Source organism: Squalius cephalus, assembly GCF_949319135.1.
Source record: "Squalius cephalus genome assembly, chromosome: 21".
Classification (NCBI taxonomy): Eukaryota; Metazoa; Chordata; class Actinopteri; order Cypriniformes; family Leuciscidae; genus Squalius; species Squalius cephalus.
The window spans coordinates 13122915-13139881 of NC_137142.1; the positions used below are offsets into that span (position 1 = coordinate 13122915).

The 16967-nt window shown below is 36.5% G+C and overlaps 1 protein-coding gene across 1 annotated transcript; it reads right to left on the minus strand.

Moving 5' to 3' along the window:
• Window positions 1–119: 119 nt before the first annotated feature.
• Window positions 120–11594, minus strand: got1 (glutamic-oxaloacetic transaminase 1, soluble). Its single transcript, XM_079854639.1, has 9 exons — window positions 11354–11594; window positions 8466–8647; window positions 6691–6814; window positions 6356–6468; window positions 5512–5616; window positions 3181–3331; window positions 2923–3088; window positions 1562–1704; window positions 120–1351 (listed from the first exon to the last, which is right to left on the minus strand). The coding sequence occupies exons 1-9, from the start codon at window positions 11460–11462 to the stop codon at window positions 1212–1214; spliced, it is 1233 nt and encodes a 410-aa protein (XP_079710765.1). The 5' UTR covers window positions 11463–11594; the 3' UTR covers window positions 120–1211.
• Between the last annotated feature and the right edge of the window lie 5373 nt (window positions 11595–16967).

Consider the following 16967-nt stretch of genomic DNA (forward strand, 5'->3'; position numbering starts at 1 on the left):
GTTCATTGCAAACTGCTGAAAGTCTGTAAATTCTGCCAATAAACCTGATTTGCAATGGGAGTTGTATAATTTCGATTACAACTGTATACTTGTGCTAATAAAACATGTAAGACAACATGTTTATTCATCATCTTCATTTATTTCAATGCACTTCGATTAGTCGATTTGTGCTCAAAGAGCTTTTATACTCCTAGAGGTTTGATCTTACAAGACTAAGCTGGGTGGGAGTACTTGGACTAATGACACATTCATTCAATAAACAGCGCAGTCTTGCACAAATGAGCCTGAAACACAGCAGTGAAAGTGATGGATCAGAATCAGCAGATTTAAAAAACATAAGACAATAAAGTGCAAAAGAATGCCTGGGGTCTTCACAACCCAGAAGTTCATGAAAAAACATAATCAAAGACGAAAAGTTTAAAAGAATATTAAACCCCCAAATCACTCTTCTGTATTAATTCACTCCCCGTCAGCTGTCAGAGACCCAATATGCCAGAATGCACTTATTCACACAGAACACAATTCCAGGTTTGTCCCTCCATTCAGTTACAATACGTTTAAAAGTGAATCACAAAAAGTTGATTTAAAGGTAAAATGTTGCTTCGAACCATTTCAATTGAAGTAAGAGCATCAGGTGACAAACAAATCACACTGGAATTAACAGTGAATCTAATGCCCCCAGTCATTCAAGTTCTAGAGTCGTCTCTGTGTGCAAGTTTCTCAACGTATACAGACACATAAAACATGCACATTGTCCTTCAGTTGAGCACTCAATACAGTGAAAGGTTCAGAAATGTGATAATAAAAATCAACAAGTTAAGCTAGTTCTTAAGATCTTTCACCTTCAACTTTATATAACTGATTCAGTGACACTAAGCTGTGTGAAGTTAATGTGAAAGATCACAAAATCATTCAAGATGGAACTTCAGGTCAATGAAATCCAAAGACGTTTGGTTGACTGTAACTCTACCACAAAGTGATTATTCATACAAACAAGATTATTTGAAATATTCACTACAGAGAATATTTAGGAGAAGGAAATATATATCTTCTGGGACCGATTCAACACCTTATAATTACAAGTTAAAACAGGATGTTGAAATGCTGATGAGTAAATTAGACCAGGAAAAGCAGTATGTGTGTGTGTGTGTCTGTGTGCGTCTATGTTCATGTGGACACACACACACAAACAGGAAGTGTGGTAAAGGTGCTTATTGGACTGTAGTGACGGCCTCATGAATGGACTCGGCCACATAGTCGATGTTCTTGGAGGTGAGGCCACACATGTTGATGCGACCGCTCGCCATTAGATAAATATGCTTCTCTTTTATCATGTACTCCACCTGCTTAGCTGTAAAACAGAACATTTTGAAATGGCTTAGTAATGTGAATTAGAAAAGCATACAATGAATTAGATAAAATATCAAGTGGCAAATGCAAACAAATTATGGCTTTTCTAAGTAGTGACACTTACTCTCAAAAAAATAACTGTTTAATCCCAATGGATGGACATTTTGTATGAAATTCAAATACAGAAATCTTAGGTAAAGGAGGTGCTTACGATTGAGTCCTGTGAAGCTGAACATGCCGATCTGTTCAGTGATGTGCTCCCAGGTTCCTGGAGTTCCTAGTGCTTTTAGTTTTTCTTTCAGCTGAGCACGCATCAACAGGACCCTGTCTGCCATAGTCTTTACATTGTCCTTCCTGTTGGAGGATAGAAAATGCCAAAAGAATAATCACATCATACACTGACCTTAAATTCATATCAATAAATTAATATATATTTATATAATATAATATAAGCTTTGACGCCTCTCACGGTTCAAACAAACAGGGCTGGGAACAAACTCAAACTCTTTCGACATTTCTCTTTAAAAATTCTCGTGTTAGGCTTGTAAATCGATGCATACGGCCGTCTGCCGGAAGCTAGTTATTTCAGTTGATAAAGTTTTAAATATGGATATTTTTCTTACACAAGCGCATCGCTTCGCTTCAAAAGGCCTTTATTAACCCTCCAGGGCCGTGTGGAGCACTTTTATCATGGATGGATGCACTTTGATGGACTTCAAAACATAAACGGCCATTCACTGCCATTATAAAACTTGGAAGAGCCAGGACGTTTTTTTAATAGAACTCCGATTTAATATAACAAATAAAAATCGTCTGTAAAATTATTAATTTCTTTCAAAAGCAATAAAATCTTAGAACAAACTTTTGAATGGTATTGTATACAGGTCTTACATACAGTGCTGGTCAGAATTATTTGCCCCCTTGGTAAATATGATCAAAGATGGCTGTAAAAAAAAATCTTTTAATATTTTATAAAAAAAATAAATAAAAAAAAAGCAAAAATCTAACCTTTCATTGAAGTAAAAGAATTGAAAGTGTGTGGGGTGGGGATCACATTATGAAATAAATGTTTTTCTCCAAAACACATTGGGAACAATTATTTGCCCCCTTTTATTAAATACATTTTCAACCTCCTTTTTCCAAGATAACAGTTCTGAGTCTGAAGAGAAGAAGCGCCAACATGGATCTGGGAATCTGAAGGATCTGGAGAGATTCTGTATGGAGGAATGGTCTCTGATCTCTTGTCAGGTGTTCTCCAAACTCATCAGGCATTATAGGAGAAGACTCAGAGCTGTTATCTTGGAAAAAGGAGGTTGCAAAAAGTATTTAATAAAAGGGGGCAAACATGCTTAGGAGAAAAACATTTATTTCATAATGTGATTTCCCCCCCACTATCAATTCTTTTACTTCAATGAAAGGTTCGATTTTTGCATTGCGTTTAAATAAAATATCAAAAATATTTTTTTACAGCCATCTTGGATCATATTTACCAAGGGGGCAAATAATTCTGTCCAGCACTGATACATATATTCTTTAAAATAACAAAACTAGATTCATTTGAATTGCATTTACCATTCAGCAAAAAGCTCAGGGGTGTTGAGTGTGATGGCAACCAGACGAGCGCCCTGGGACGGAGGATTGGACCAGGTTATCCGAACGATCTTCTCCATTTGAGACAGGACACGATTCAAATTGTCTTGGTCTTTAGCTACAACAGTCAGGTTCCCCACTCTCTCATCTGTGGAGTCAGGTTATTCTTTAAAATCAAATGGTTCCGGCATTAAAATGCAATCTGTAGCGAGGAATGTACAACCTGTTGGAATCACTTACTGTACAGACCGAAGTTCTTTGAGAACGACTGGGCACAGAACAATTCAAAACCCTGTGACACAAAGTAGCGGATAGCCCAGGCATCTTTCTCTAAATTTCCTGAGGCAAAACCCTGATAGGCTGAATCAAAGAAGGCAAACAGATTCTTTCGCTGAAGAGAGAGGAGAGAGAAGAAAAAAGTTAGAAAACAAAGGGGAATTACAGCTCCAATGATGCAACTCTTCACATTCTTTGTCCTGTCTGACTCTACAATTTGTATATGTTATTTTGGGTTCAGGTAATTATGCAATAGTTAACTCTGTATTCATCAAACTATCAAGAGTTTAAATTTGGACAACAGTAGGTTGTAATTGCAGGTTGTGCCTAAATGGCTTATTGCAATTAAGTTCCATTTCTGTATCATGTGCTTCAATGTTCTAAACCTGTTGCATAAACTTAGCCTCTATGTTAAGACTGTGTCTTAAAGGGAAAGTTCACCCTAAATTAAAAGTAAGTCATAATTTACTCACCCTGGTGTTGTTTTAATGTAGTATGCTCTTCTTTCTTTTATGGACCACAAAAGGGGAATAAAAAAAAAAAAGAATTGCGCTCGTTCATATAATAGCAGTGAATAGCGACTAACGTCAAGCTTTTTAAAAAAAGACGTAAAAGTATCACAGAATGATCCCATGCAACGTGTCGCATATTCCAAGTGTTCTGGGGGTTTACATTTTTTGTATTATTTAATGAGTAGTAGCTGTAGTAATATTTGAGTTTAGCATCACCAGCTATTACACTGCAGAAACATATTAACAACATAATATCATAAATACAATTTAATGAAAACCAACATTTTAATACAATTCAACTTTAAAACAATTCAAACAAAAATGAGTACAATTCGATAAAAGATTCTTTAAATGTGCTTTTGCTAGAAGTTTTCTGGATCTTTAAAAGTTTGTCCAGATAAAAAGCGCCGTCTCATAAAAGTATGTTTTATAGACAAGATTATTGGTACTATAGTATTGACATTTTGGTGCTTCTTCACCTTTCAATAAATGCCCATGCGTCAGTCTAGTATGAGCTATCTGACACCTTGTATATAAAACTTGGTCATGCCTTGATTTAAAAGGGTAGACACATCTTTTCCCAACCACAGAATTTATTTCAAATAATTTGTTATTTTGACATGCAAAATGTTGCAACAATAATAATCATTTTTAATGGATGATTAAGGGATTTATGTCCAAGGGTGGGATTTGGCATTTACTGATTTTTTTGCAACCAAGTCTGCTTGCTCATTTCCAATAATGCCACTATGTCCTGGAATCCAGCAGAAAACAATGTTGTACTTGAGTCTCCGTAACTCATTTGCTTTAATTTATCAATGATTATTGAATGGTTTGTCTTCAAAGACTCCAGAGTTTGTAGACAGGATTTTGAATCAGTAAACAATATGAAGTTCAGTTCTCTTGCATTTTCAATATGTTCCAAGGAAAGTAATAGAGAATGAGCTTCTGTTGTAAAAATGTAACTTTAGTGTATTATTTAATGAAAATCCTGACCTTGGCCGTTGGTCTTCTGTGACATGAGCGTTCATGAGACTCTATTAGCGCTGCAGTTTACTCCGACTCACCCAGAAAAAGCACACAAAGTTGTGAGAAATTAAGATGAATAAAATCCCAAAAAGTATCTGTGTACTTTCTTCACTGAGTCCAATATCACCGGACCGGTTTGTCTGATGACAGTTCAAAACGACAGTTGACTGTCTTTTTTGATTTCTTGTTGCGACGAACACAATGGAAATATTCACCTCAGAGAAGAAGGTACATGGATTGTATTTCATATCACGTTTTTGTTAATCTTGATTTCTCACAAATTGTGTGTTTTTTCTGGGCAAACTGGGGCTCTAACAGAGTCAGTCAAACCCGCATGACGCATAGCCTTCCACAGAAGACCAGCGGCCAAGGTCAGGATTTTTGTTAAATAATACATTATGTTTCATATCGTAAACCCCCAGAACACTCGGAATATGCCATTCTCCTTTTGTGGTCCATAAAATAAAGAAGAGCATAAGGCATTAGAACAACACCAGGGTGAGTAAATTATGATTTTCATTTTAGCGTGAAATATCCCTTTAAGAACTAGTTTGACCAACTAACAGTTAGATAAGAGGTAATCAATCTCAAATTAGATCGTTCGACCTTTTTATGTAACTGACTTTAAAAATGTAGGACCAGTCTTAAAGAAAAAATGAGATGACTAACTTTTAAGACTAGTATAAGCAGCAGTTTATGCAACTGGCCACTGGTGTCACAGTCAGATGATGTGGGGTTATTGTGATGGTCTCACCTTCATGACATCAGCGATCTGCTTCCATTGGTCCTGGGTCGGGTCTGTACCGGTGGGGTTGTGAGCGCAGGCATGCAGCACAAAGATGGAGTGATCAGGAGCGCTCTGGCAGGACAGACATGTTTTCAATTACATATTAAATAGCAAATATTTATTTTCAAACTGATCAGATTTCCTTGTAAAGAAATCATAATACACTACAGTTAAGGCTCAGTACGATTATATATTCTTTATCAAGGCTGCATTTATTTGATCAAGTATACAGTAAAAACAGTAAAATTGTGACATATTAATACAATTTAAAAGAATCGTTTTCTATTTGAATATATTTAAAAATGTAATTTATTCCTGTGATGGCAAAGCTGAATTTTACTGCAGTCTTCAGTGTCACATGATCCTTCAGAAATCATTTTAATCTGCTGCTCAAAAACATTTCTTATTATTATCAAAGTTGAAAACAATATTTTGTGCTGCTAAATATTTTAATAAAGGATTCTTTGATGAATAAAAAGTTCCAAATACCACATTCATTTCAAACTGAACTTTGTAACAATGTAAAAGTCTTTACTGTCACTTTTGATCAATTTAATGTATCCTTGCTGAATAAAAATATACATTTCTTTCAAAATATATTTATAGAAAATCTGAAGTACTGGCCTGATATGAGCCCAGCAGAAAATAAAAATCTGTCACGCTCAAGTTTGATGACAGTGGTAAATGCCAAAAGGCACTTTTTTCTGCACATATTCCAAGGTTTTTAGATATCTTATCAATAACTGATAAATAAGTAACTATAAAGTGCTTGTTTTGTGGAAGAAAATGGAATTTCAAAATCACTACTCACCTCCAGGTCACCCAGAAAACCTGTCAGATCAAGTCCACGCTTCCCTGCATCCCAATATTTGTATGGACGGATGTCCTCAAATCCAGCGTTAGAGAAAACGGCATTGTGGTTCTCTAGAACGGAAGATGGAAGCTGGTTAAACATTTTTGGCACTTGAGACAACAACATATAAACACAAAGTTAATCATTGAGTTCAAGGCCAGCATGAAATTAGTTATGCTCTTTTGAGGTGAAACTTTTACATATATTTTGTACAATACGGTATTGTAGCCAATTTATTATCAGAATGACATTCATCACAGTATTTTCCATGTGTGGTTAGGTCTCGTGCTCACCCCATGTGGGTGCAGACACATAAATGGGAGTTTTTGTGTTGTCAGTTCCATTGTACCAGCGGCGAAGAAACTCCGCCCCGATCTTTAGAGCGCCAGTACCACCCAAACATTGCACAGCTCCTACCTGCAATACAGAAACAACAGCAATCTCTACATTAGAATGATGCTAGTGCAAACAAGAAGAGAAATGTGTAACTTTTGTAACTTTTTGTCAAACTTGAATTGTGGGTGAATAAAAATTTCTTTATTTTTTTATCCACATACAGTAGTGGCCAAAAAAACTGATGTCCTGAGGGAATTGGTTTGGGGATTTGTTTTTGACGACCCTACAAGTTCGATTAAATCATCAAAATACGAGGAATATGAGGGAAGAACAAAAACCTAAACTTGGTTAAGGTATTTATCTGACAAAATGATATGGCAAAAAAGGGGTAAATTACAGATACATATTTTATTTTACTTCTTGTTATTAATATTTTGTTGGTTCTCTCTCGTTTTGCATGTGTTCATAAAGGGTGAAGATGTCTTTGTTAAGATGAAGATGTTCTTAGGCCGGATAACACTTTTGGCCACTTCTGTTCCAAAGTTTGGGGTCAGTACGATTTTTTTTATACTTTAATTCAGCAAGGTGGCATTAAATTAATCACAACATTTACATAAAGGTAATTTATAACATATTTCGACTACATTCTGTTCTTTCGAACAGAAAAGAAAAGAAAAGAATGCATCATGGTTTCCACAAAAATATTAAAGGGATAATTCACTTTGAAAGTAAATTTTGGTATGTTTTAGCTTACCTCAAGGGCATCCAAGATGTAGGTGTCTTTTTTTCCGCAGTAGTTTCAATTGTGATATTTTTAGGTCAAACTGTTCTTGTCTGTAAGTCCTATAATGCAGGTCTGTGGTCACTGTCTCAAAGAACATGCACAGAGTCCAAATTAAAACAATTCCCCATCGTCCAAATTAAACAATTCCCCATCGTAAGTACACATTGATGGGCTAAGACACGAAACGAGCGGTTTGTGTGAGAAAACGAACAGTATTTATATCGTTTTGTAACTCTTGTACACAGCCACGTCCAAGTGATCTGAGGGCGCGGGCGCTTCCTGCTATGTGACGTGTGCGCAGACTGGTGCATAGATATATATACACTAGAATAGATGCCGCCTTGCCTACGGCATTCGTTCCAATGAACTGCCGTAGCCAAGGCGACATTTAGTGTATATATATCTATGCACCAGTCTGCACCAGATCACTTGGACGTGGCTGTGTACAAGAGTTAAAAAACTATATAAATACTGTTCGTTTTCACATACAAACCGCTCGTTTCGTGTCTTAGGCCATCAATGTGTACTTACGATGGGGAATTGTTTAATTTGGACGATGGGGAATTGTTTTAATTTGGACTCTGTGCATGCTCTTTGAGACAGTGACCATAGACCTGCATTATAGGACTGACAGACAAGAACGGTTTGACCTAAAAATATCAAAATTGAAACTACTGCGGAAAAAAAGACACCTACATCTTGGATGCCCTTGAGGTAAGCTAAAACATACCAAAATTTTATTTCAAAGTGAACTATCCCTTTAAGCAGCACAGCTGTTTTCAACATTGATAATAATAAGAAATGTTTCTTGAGCAGCAAATCAGCATATCAGAGTGATTTCTAGAGGATCATGTGACACTGAAGACGGAGTAATGATGCTGAAAAATGGCTGCTGACACAGTTATTAATACAGGAGGTCAAAACAGGATTTTTAGCATCTCATCTGACCCGGTTGTCCTTGATGGCAGGACTGTCTTCACCCAGAGCGATCTTAGACGCACTGGAACGAAACTCTGGCAGGCCTAAAATGGGCAGGTACTCGTGGTTCAAACTATGGTCATCAGCGATCATCTTCTCCACTTTTCTCACCACGGGGAGAACCCAGGGCTGACATTCATCTGTCCTGTAGGCTAAAGAAGAAGCAGAGGACGATTACAACCAGACCACTTCCAATCACAGAGGCAAACTTATGATTTGTACACAACCGTTCAAATGGAGCAAAAAGAAATGAATACTTCTATCCAGCAATGATGCATTCAATTGATCAAAAGTGACAGTAAAGACATTTGTAATGTTACAAAAGATTTTTGAACTTTTAGGTTCATTAAAGAATCTTGAAAACAAAAATATTTCAACATTGATATTTCATATAAAAGTATTTACATTTTAAAATATATTAAAATATAATGGGTATTTCCAATTGTAATATTATTTCACAATATTACTGTTTTTACTTCTTTTGTTTTTTTTAAATGCAACCTTAAATAAAACCTAAATGCAAAAAAAAAAAAAAAAGTTGTAAAAATCTTACTAAGCCAAATTATTGAACGATAGTGTACATTACAGCACCCTAAGTTTCACTGAATTGCTTTCTAATCAATATTTGTCATGAGTAATTGTTCCTTTTTATCAGGGGTGCCTGATCAGGATTTATCTGTGAACTTTTACCCAAGAGCAAAATGAGCTTATTCAACATAAACGTGTACTACTCATGTCCTGATGCAATTCTTGATTTACAAATCCTACACAAATATAGAACAAAACTTATCCAAATAAATGATGTTCTGTACATAAACTGGGGAAGTTTTAGAATTAAAGACTGTGAAGCAGAGCATTCATTTCACTTAAGTGGCATTTCTGAATGTATCACATATTAGATCAAGGAGCAATTTGTGCCTCACATCAAGGTTTAGTAGCAGTCTTTAAAAAAAAAAGATGAGAAATACTGATTTTTTTTTTTGTCACCGTCTGCAGAAGTATGGCAAGAATAGTCACACACTGCAAATCAGTGTTCTGGGTTGCTCAAGAGGGATAATCATTTCAGTCTGAGGAAGGACTAGGACAGGAGAAGCTGTTCAAAAACAGTCCACACAATCATGACTCAGGGATTTTTAGAGAGGTGACTTTTCATCCTTTGCTCGTCTTTAATCTGTCCCAGAACCTCAGGAGTCGTGGTGTCGGCAGAGCGTCAGGAAAAGCAGAAGATAAAGATAATCCTCCGAGGTCAAGCTCTCTAACCGGGATCAGGAATAACTACACAGCAGATGACACATGACGACTGCTTCTACACAATAATACTGTTGACAAAACACAATCTATTCACCCCCGGCTAACATGGCATTGGTTGTTTTCATTGGAGATCAGTCACATAGTCAGCGACCAATGAAAACGACCAATGCCGGAAGAGTAACTTTATCCCTTAATATATTTAGAAACCCAAGATGCCTCTGGACCTGCATGCAATGATTTGGGTTTAATGTTAGATCACTGTAGCCTACATGTCATGATATGCCTTTAGTTTAATGTGTCAAAACTTTTAATGAAATTTTTCCATATTTTAGAATATTAAAATAAATGTAATTTTACATTTATACTAGTCTACAGAAAACTATTTCAAGAATGAAAGCTTTAACATCAAGATTGTGAGAAACACAAATTAAGTGTGTCCCAATGACTTGGGGCATTTAAAAAATATAGCCTATACATAATTAGCAAATATAATTCCATATCAGATCTGTGTGCATAACGTGCCTACTGTATAACATGATATTCTTGTAGTTAAACATAATAGTTTAAAGGGAATAGTTCACGCAAAAATTTAAATTCTGTTATTAATAAGGCTACTCACTCTAAACCAGTAAGACTTTCGTTCATCTTCGAAACCACAAATAAAGATATTTTTGTTGAAATCTGAGAGATTTCTGTCCCTCCATTGAGATATGCAACTACATCTTTGACGGTTCAAAACATTCATAGTAAAACTAATCCATATGAATTGAGCGGTTTAGTCCAAATTTTCTGAAGAGACTCGGTCGCTTTATGATGAACAGATTGAATTTAGGCTTTTATTCACATATAAACATTGTTTAGTGTACATAAACAGAAGCTCAACCGAACCTTCTTGACGCGCGAGAACAAACTCTTGCTCAAGTTCAAACCTTCTGCGTAACAAACAAGAATGAACCTCATTGGTTCTTGCGGAAGCTCAAAAGTGACGCATAACACACAAGGATGAACCTCATTGGTTCTCGCACGTCAAGCGAACATGCTTGAGCTTCCTTTCCTACAACTGATGTGCGAGTTGATGAATGTTTGTGAATAAAAGTCTAAATTCAATCTGTTCATCATATAAAGCGATTGTGTCTCTTGAGAAACTTCTGGACTAAACCGCTCAATTCATTTAGACTGAAACAAAAGTCTTATGGGTTTGGAACGTAATAAATGACAGAATTTTCATTTTTGGGTGAACTATCCCTTTAATATCATATCATCGCGTATGGAAAATCTCATGTTACTGATGCCTCCAGAAAACAGCTGATCTGTGATCACGTGCTATGTCTATCAACATCATATATAGGCTATATATATATATATATATATATATATATATATATATATATATATATATATAACATTATTTCATCTTAATTCAGAACGAGACAGATCTACGTTACATTAACTGATGCAGAAAGATGTGTTCAGGTCTTATTATTTATTAGGCCTATTGCTGTCACAGAGAGAGAATTATGGGCGGAGAATGCAAAAATATACACACATTGACATTCATGTAAACTCTGATATGTAAGTGTGTATTTATTAAAAAGCGCATCTCTCACCTCCGACTCCCAGATTCACCTTGTTGGGGTGCTGATCTTCACGGAAATCTGCTGACAGTTTAAACACTGCGACAGGAGCAGCCTGCGGGACTTCACCAAATATCGACATGATATTGTGTTAATATTTCTGTAAATTACGAGCGAGAGTGTGGAGAGTAATACGCAAGTACCGCTGGATTGAAGTGCGGTGTGATGGAGAATGACTGACTTTAACCTTCAGATTTGGGATTTGGGCAATGGAGGCCAGGCGTGTCTAAACTAACCAATAGAAATCAGAAGCTCATGTTTGACTCGAAGGTTACCCAATCAACTTCTAGTACAGGAAGGTCAAGCCTTTACGTCATCAAAGAACGCGCTCGATGACACTGCGGGGACCAATGAGAACTCAAACATGCAAGAGGGACGTGCCTTCTGACCAATAGTAAAGCAGAGAGGGCGGAACACGTTAGATTCAATAGGCATCGTTCTTTTCATTCACACCCACACAGTTAGCCTATCGGAGGTCCATTTACAGTTATCTGCAACATATTTTAAATTGTGTAATTTATTACTTTTATCTGATTTTATATTTACATTTTATACATAACTTCCTGCTTAGTTCAATGATGATATCTGTAGCCTAGTACTCTGCAGTAGTCTCCCACCTTAGAGATCAATGAAAAAACACTATTGAATTTGACATTGCTATCAAATTACAACATGATCATTTTATATTAAAAGGATAGTTCACCCAAAAATGAAAATTCTGTCATTATCCTAGCCACTATGGCCTTATAGCATTATTTGGAGCAAATTAGCTGTTTCCCCTGGGTCCTAAAGACAGTTTCTCTCCAGCATGCATTCAGATCCAGATACACATGTAGACATTATTAAAAAAAAATGGTAAAGGTGTAGCATTTTTAGTTTACATTTTGAGCATTTTTTTTTTTTTTTAAATGTGTACTGAAGCATTCTTTGCATTCCATTCATTCTCGTGTTACTCAGCACATTTGAGCTTCAGCAAGAACCAATGAGGTTCATTCTCGTGTTACTCAGCACATTTGAGCTTCAGCAAGAACCAATGAGGTTCATTCTCGTGTTACTCAGCACATTTGAGCTTCAGCAAGAACCAATGAGGTTCATTCTTTCGTGTTACTCAGCACATTTGAGCTTCAGCAAGAGGTAATATTCATACCTCCCCCAATATTATTGATAATAATATTGATTATTATTGATAATAATAATAATAATAATAATAATAATACCCCCCCCCCCCACACGCACACACATTTATTTAGTATGTTATATAAATACACAAAATGAGAATAGCGTTTTGCAATAATGACCCCAAGATTTATTTATGTTGAATAAAGATTTACAGAAATGCAAAAACTAAACCTTAAACTTTTAAAGCTTTCCAGATTTATGCAAATGCCTTATTTTATTTTATTACCTATTTATTTGATGTATTTATTCTATACATGTTTTTTATTAATTGTTTTGTATTTGTGCAAATACAAATAAAGTTAGATGTTTTAGAAGAAGAAAAATATGTCATGTCTTTAAGAGACCACAAGGTGGTGGTCTAAGCTTTTGCTACTGTTCCCCAAGTAAACACATGAGTTTTGTGTTCCCGTTCTCTAATGGAATCATAATTCAAGGCCAAAGAGGGAAAAGGGAAACATGAGCTCTGCCATGGTATTTATATCATGAAGGTCTTTAAGTATGTTCAGACAACACAGTGTATTGTTCATTATCTTACAACTTTTTCATTATTTCTTTCCTTAATGGCCCATCATAATAATACTTATTTTTTTAATTTAGCTTAGCATTAGGGTTAAAAGAGTTCAAAAGAGTTCAAAATATTAATCTCTTTTTTTTATCTTTTTGTTTTTGATTATGTGCTTTTAAAATAAATTAAATTTTCAGATGTTGGAAAGCCACTCCAGGCAGCCTAGTGTATCTTAAAAATCTACATTTTTGTCAGCTTAAGAGATTGTGCTTGTATTTTCCTGACCTACTATTAGCAGAAGACATGAACCCGAAAAAGATATGAAACTGCAATCTCCCTCTTAGAGAGAGTGGCAGCACCATCAGATAACTTATCAACCTCAAATCATCTGCACAAGCCAAACCTGTATTTCAAGACTGTTTCATGTGAGAAATTAGAAAGTATTTAAATACCCTGCAAAATCACAGGAATTTTATTAATCATTATTGTAGGCTAAACGTGGAAAGTGGATTTTTTTCCCCCCGATTATAAACTCTTTAAAAATAAAAGTTCAATTTTTTACAACACCATAGAAGAACCATTTTTTGTTCCCCAAAGAACTTTCAGTGACCAGAAAGAGAAAAAAAAAATCTTGGCATAATTTTTTTCCCCCCACTATCACTCTTAAAAATAAAGGTTCTTTATTGGCATGTGGTTCCATCAAGAATACTACAGTATATAGTAGGAAAGCATTCGATTTCGGACGATATTCAGCGATATATATATTGGTAAGTACATGGTTTTTACATAAATTTCCACAATATTTAAGATCCTTAATTAAACATTAAAAAGCTCAAGAAAATACAGAACATTTCATGTAAAATTACAGCAAAAAAAAAAAAAGTATTTTGAATAAAGGAAAATTACTGTAATTTATGTGTTGGTTATTTTCTGACATTTTACGTTTTTTTTTTTCGGCACCCCAGCTGCCGGAATACTACCGTTTTTTACGGGGATTTAAAAATGTAAAAAAATACTGTAATTTTAGCCTATACGTGTTGGTTATTTTCCGTTTTTTTACGGGGATTTTTTTTTTACAGCGTAGTATTCGAAAAACAAGTCCCCGGATGACCTACTTCCGCCGAGATTCTGAAGTGTGTATTCGATGGACACTTTACTACCACATCCGTGTTTTTCGAATACTATCGCTGCGTCCAAAATCCCGACTGTAGGCTATGTTAAAAAAAAAAAAAAAGAAAAAAAGTAGCCTACGCAAAGTCCAAATAGATAGTCCGAACTATGTGTCAAACAGTAAAAATAACCCTGAAAACAGTAGCCTATGTGACAAAAGAAGTGTCCGAATTCATAGGGTACTCATAAAATAGTAGGCAAAAAGTACCCGGATGACCTACTTCTTCCGCCGAGATTCTGAAGTGTGTATTCGATGGAACCTTTAGCCTACTTTCCCATGAGGCCACGGGAGAGGATTTATATGAATGGCAGTGATGCGACGCTGGTAGGTCACATGATAATGACAGCATGGTGAATGTAGTCTATATAGTCACATTCATACTATATAGAACATCATTTGTTTCTGTTGTGAAGTTATTCAAAATTAGTACCTACTCAAGGGAGTATGCGATTTTGGACGCAGCCATAGAACAGTAGGCGAAAGTGGATGACCTACTTCTACTGATAATAACAACATGGCAGATGTACAGTAGAACATCCGGATTACATTCATACTACACACACTCATACTAGATAGAACATACTAGAAGAAGTAAGTTCAAATTCATATGTAGTACCTACCCAGACAGTACGTGATTTCGGACCCAGAACATACTATTCTTTTGGCGTACTGTTTTTTGCTATGTAGGGAAGTATCCGGTTTTCGAAAGACTTCTGCATTATATAATATGCATAATGCTCATGGCAAATAGATATAAGATAATACAGATAATGATTTAGGATAAGATTACATACCAATATATCTCAGTTTTCTGTTGGGTAAACCAACCTGTCATGGATCTATAAGCCCCCACGACCCCTAGGAGATATGGAGGAGTAACTTCTACACCTGCAGAATGCCCTCCATCCATCTCACTGTCTCTCTCAGCCCCATGCAAAAGATGTTTGCATTCTTTGCCGGTCAGTAAGCGTATCTTACCTGTGTGTTAACTGTCAGCTTTGTAATTATGGGATTTGAAGCTTCCAGCACAAGGTTTGTTGGCCTGGGGACAGACAGAGAAAGAGAGAGAGAGAGAGAGAGAGAGAGAGAGTGGCTGAGAGCACAGAAGCAATGACACAAGTGCCTTCTGGGGAATGGTTTGCAGCTTCAGTCAGCTAATACCATATCAAAGAACATGCATTAGAGACCTGACAAATATGAAAACATTACAACATTAGAAGTTTGGAATAACACCAACAAACATCTGAAATACTGAATTAACACATGATTAGCTTCATTCTGATGGACTCCAAAAAAAACAAAAAACATACACGACACAGCGTTCAAAGGTAGAATTTGAGAAGTCTTCCTGACTTCAAAACCATGCATGGACCATGACGGGAAGTCAGCAACTCATACCAAACATGTACACAGAGCGACATTCCAGCGCAGGACCTTCTCGTGTTGTTCACGTGTTACATTAGCCTCCCTGCTAAGGGTCAGCGCACCTCGCTGAGAGACGGCCTTTTCGAGACTCCATGTCGGTTATTTTGTTTTCTGTTGCCGGTTTCGTCAGTTCTGTTTGATGGACTTGACTGAAAGACCACCATGTTTTTCCTTCACTGCATTCTGAGTTTTGAGGACCCGAGACGTTCCTATTAAAAAAGAGCAAAAGAGAGCAGCTATAGGTGGAGCTCAGTAAGTAGGCCAGGTTAAATATCATGAGTCATTCTTTAAAAAGAGAGGGAGAATAGAAGAAAGAGGGGTAGGAAAAATGTTGCAGGAGATCCAGAGTGGGCATGTTACGAGAGACATGTTGGTAAGAGATACGGTGTAGTTGGAGATATGGACTAAAATGTCCAACGACATATTTCATCTGACCGAAACTCTTTGTATCTCAATGTAACTGCATCATCAAGGCAACAAATGTAATAGGATGTTTCTTTAACTATGGCCATGTTTGGCCTTATGGCTATTTTAGTGCGCGCGCACACACACACACACACACACACACACACACACACACACACACACACACACACACACACACACACACACACACACACACTGTCCAAACAGTATATCCCCTAAACACAGAAAACTTGATTTATAAGCTGTTTTCCTCATGGGGACCAAAAAATTTCCCCACAAGGACAAGGATTTTCGATATTGCTATCTTTGTGGGGATTTTGTCCCCATAACGTAGGGTTTAACATGTCCACACACACACATACGCACACACACACACACACACACACACACACACACACACACACACACACACACACACACACACACACACACACACACACACACACACACACACACACACACTGTCCAAACAGTATATCCCCTAAACACAGAAAACTTGATTTATAAGCTGTTTTCCTCATGGGGACCAAAAAATTTCCCCACAAGGACAAGGATTTTCGATATTGCTATCTTTGTGGGGATTTTGTCCCCATAACGTAGGGTTTAACATGTCCACACACACACATACGCACACACACACACACACACACACACACACACACACACACACACACACACACACACACACACACACACACACACACACACACACACACACACACACACGTTACTTAGCTATCTAAATAGGGACTCTTCATAGACGTAATGGTTTTTATACTGTACAAACTGTATATTCTGTCCCCTAACCCTACTCCTAAACCTACCCATCACACAAAACTTTCTGCATTTTTACATAAAAAAACAAAAACCTTTATTTATTT

Coding starts and splice junctions, on each gene's coding strand:
- got1 (XM_079854639.1), bottom strand. CDS start 11,462: ATGTCGATATTTGGTGAAGTCCCGCAGGCTGCTCCTGTCGCAGTGTTT. Junction 8,648..11,353: donor GGTGAATCTGGGAGTCGGAG/GTGAGAGATGCG, acceptor CTTCTTCTTTAG/CCTACAGGACAGATGAATGT. Junction 6,815..8,465: donor CTGCCATCAAGGACAACCGG/GTCAGATGAGAT, acceptor TCTGTATTGCAG/GTAGGAGCTGTGCAATGTTT.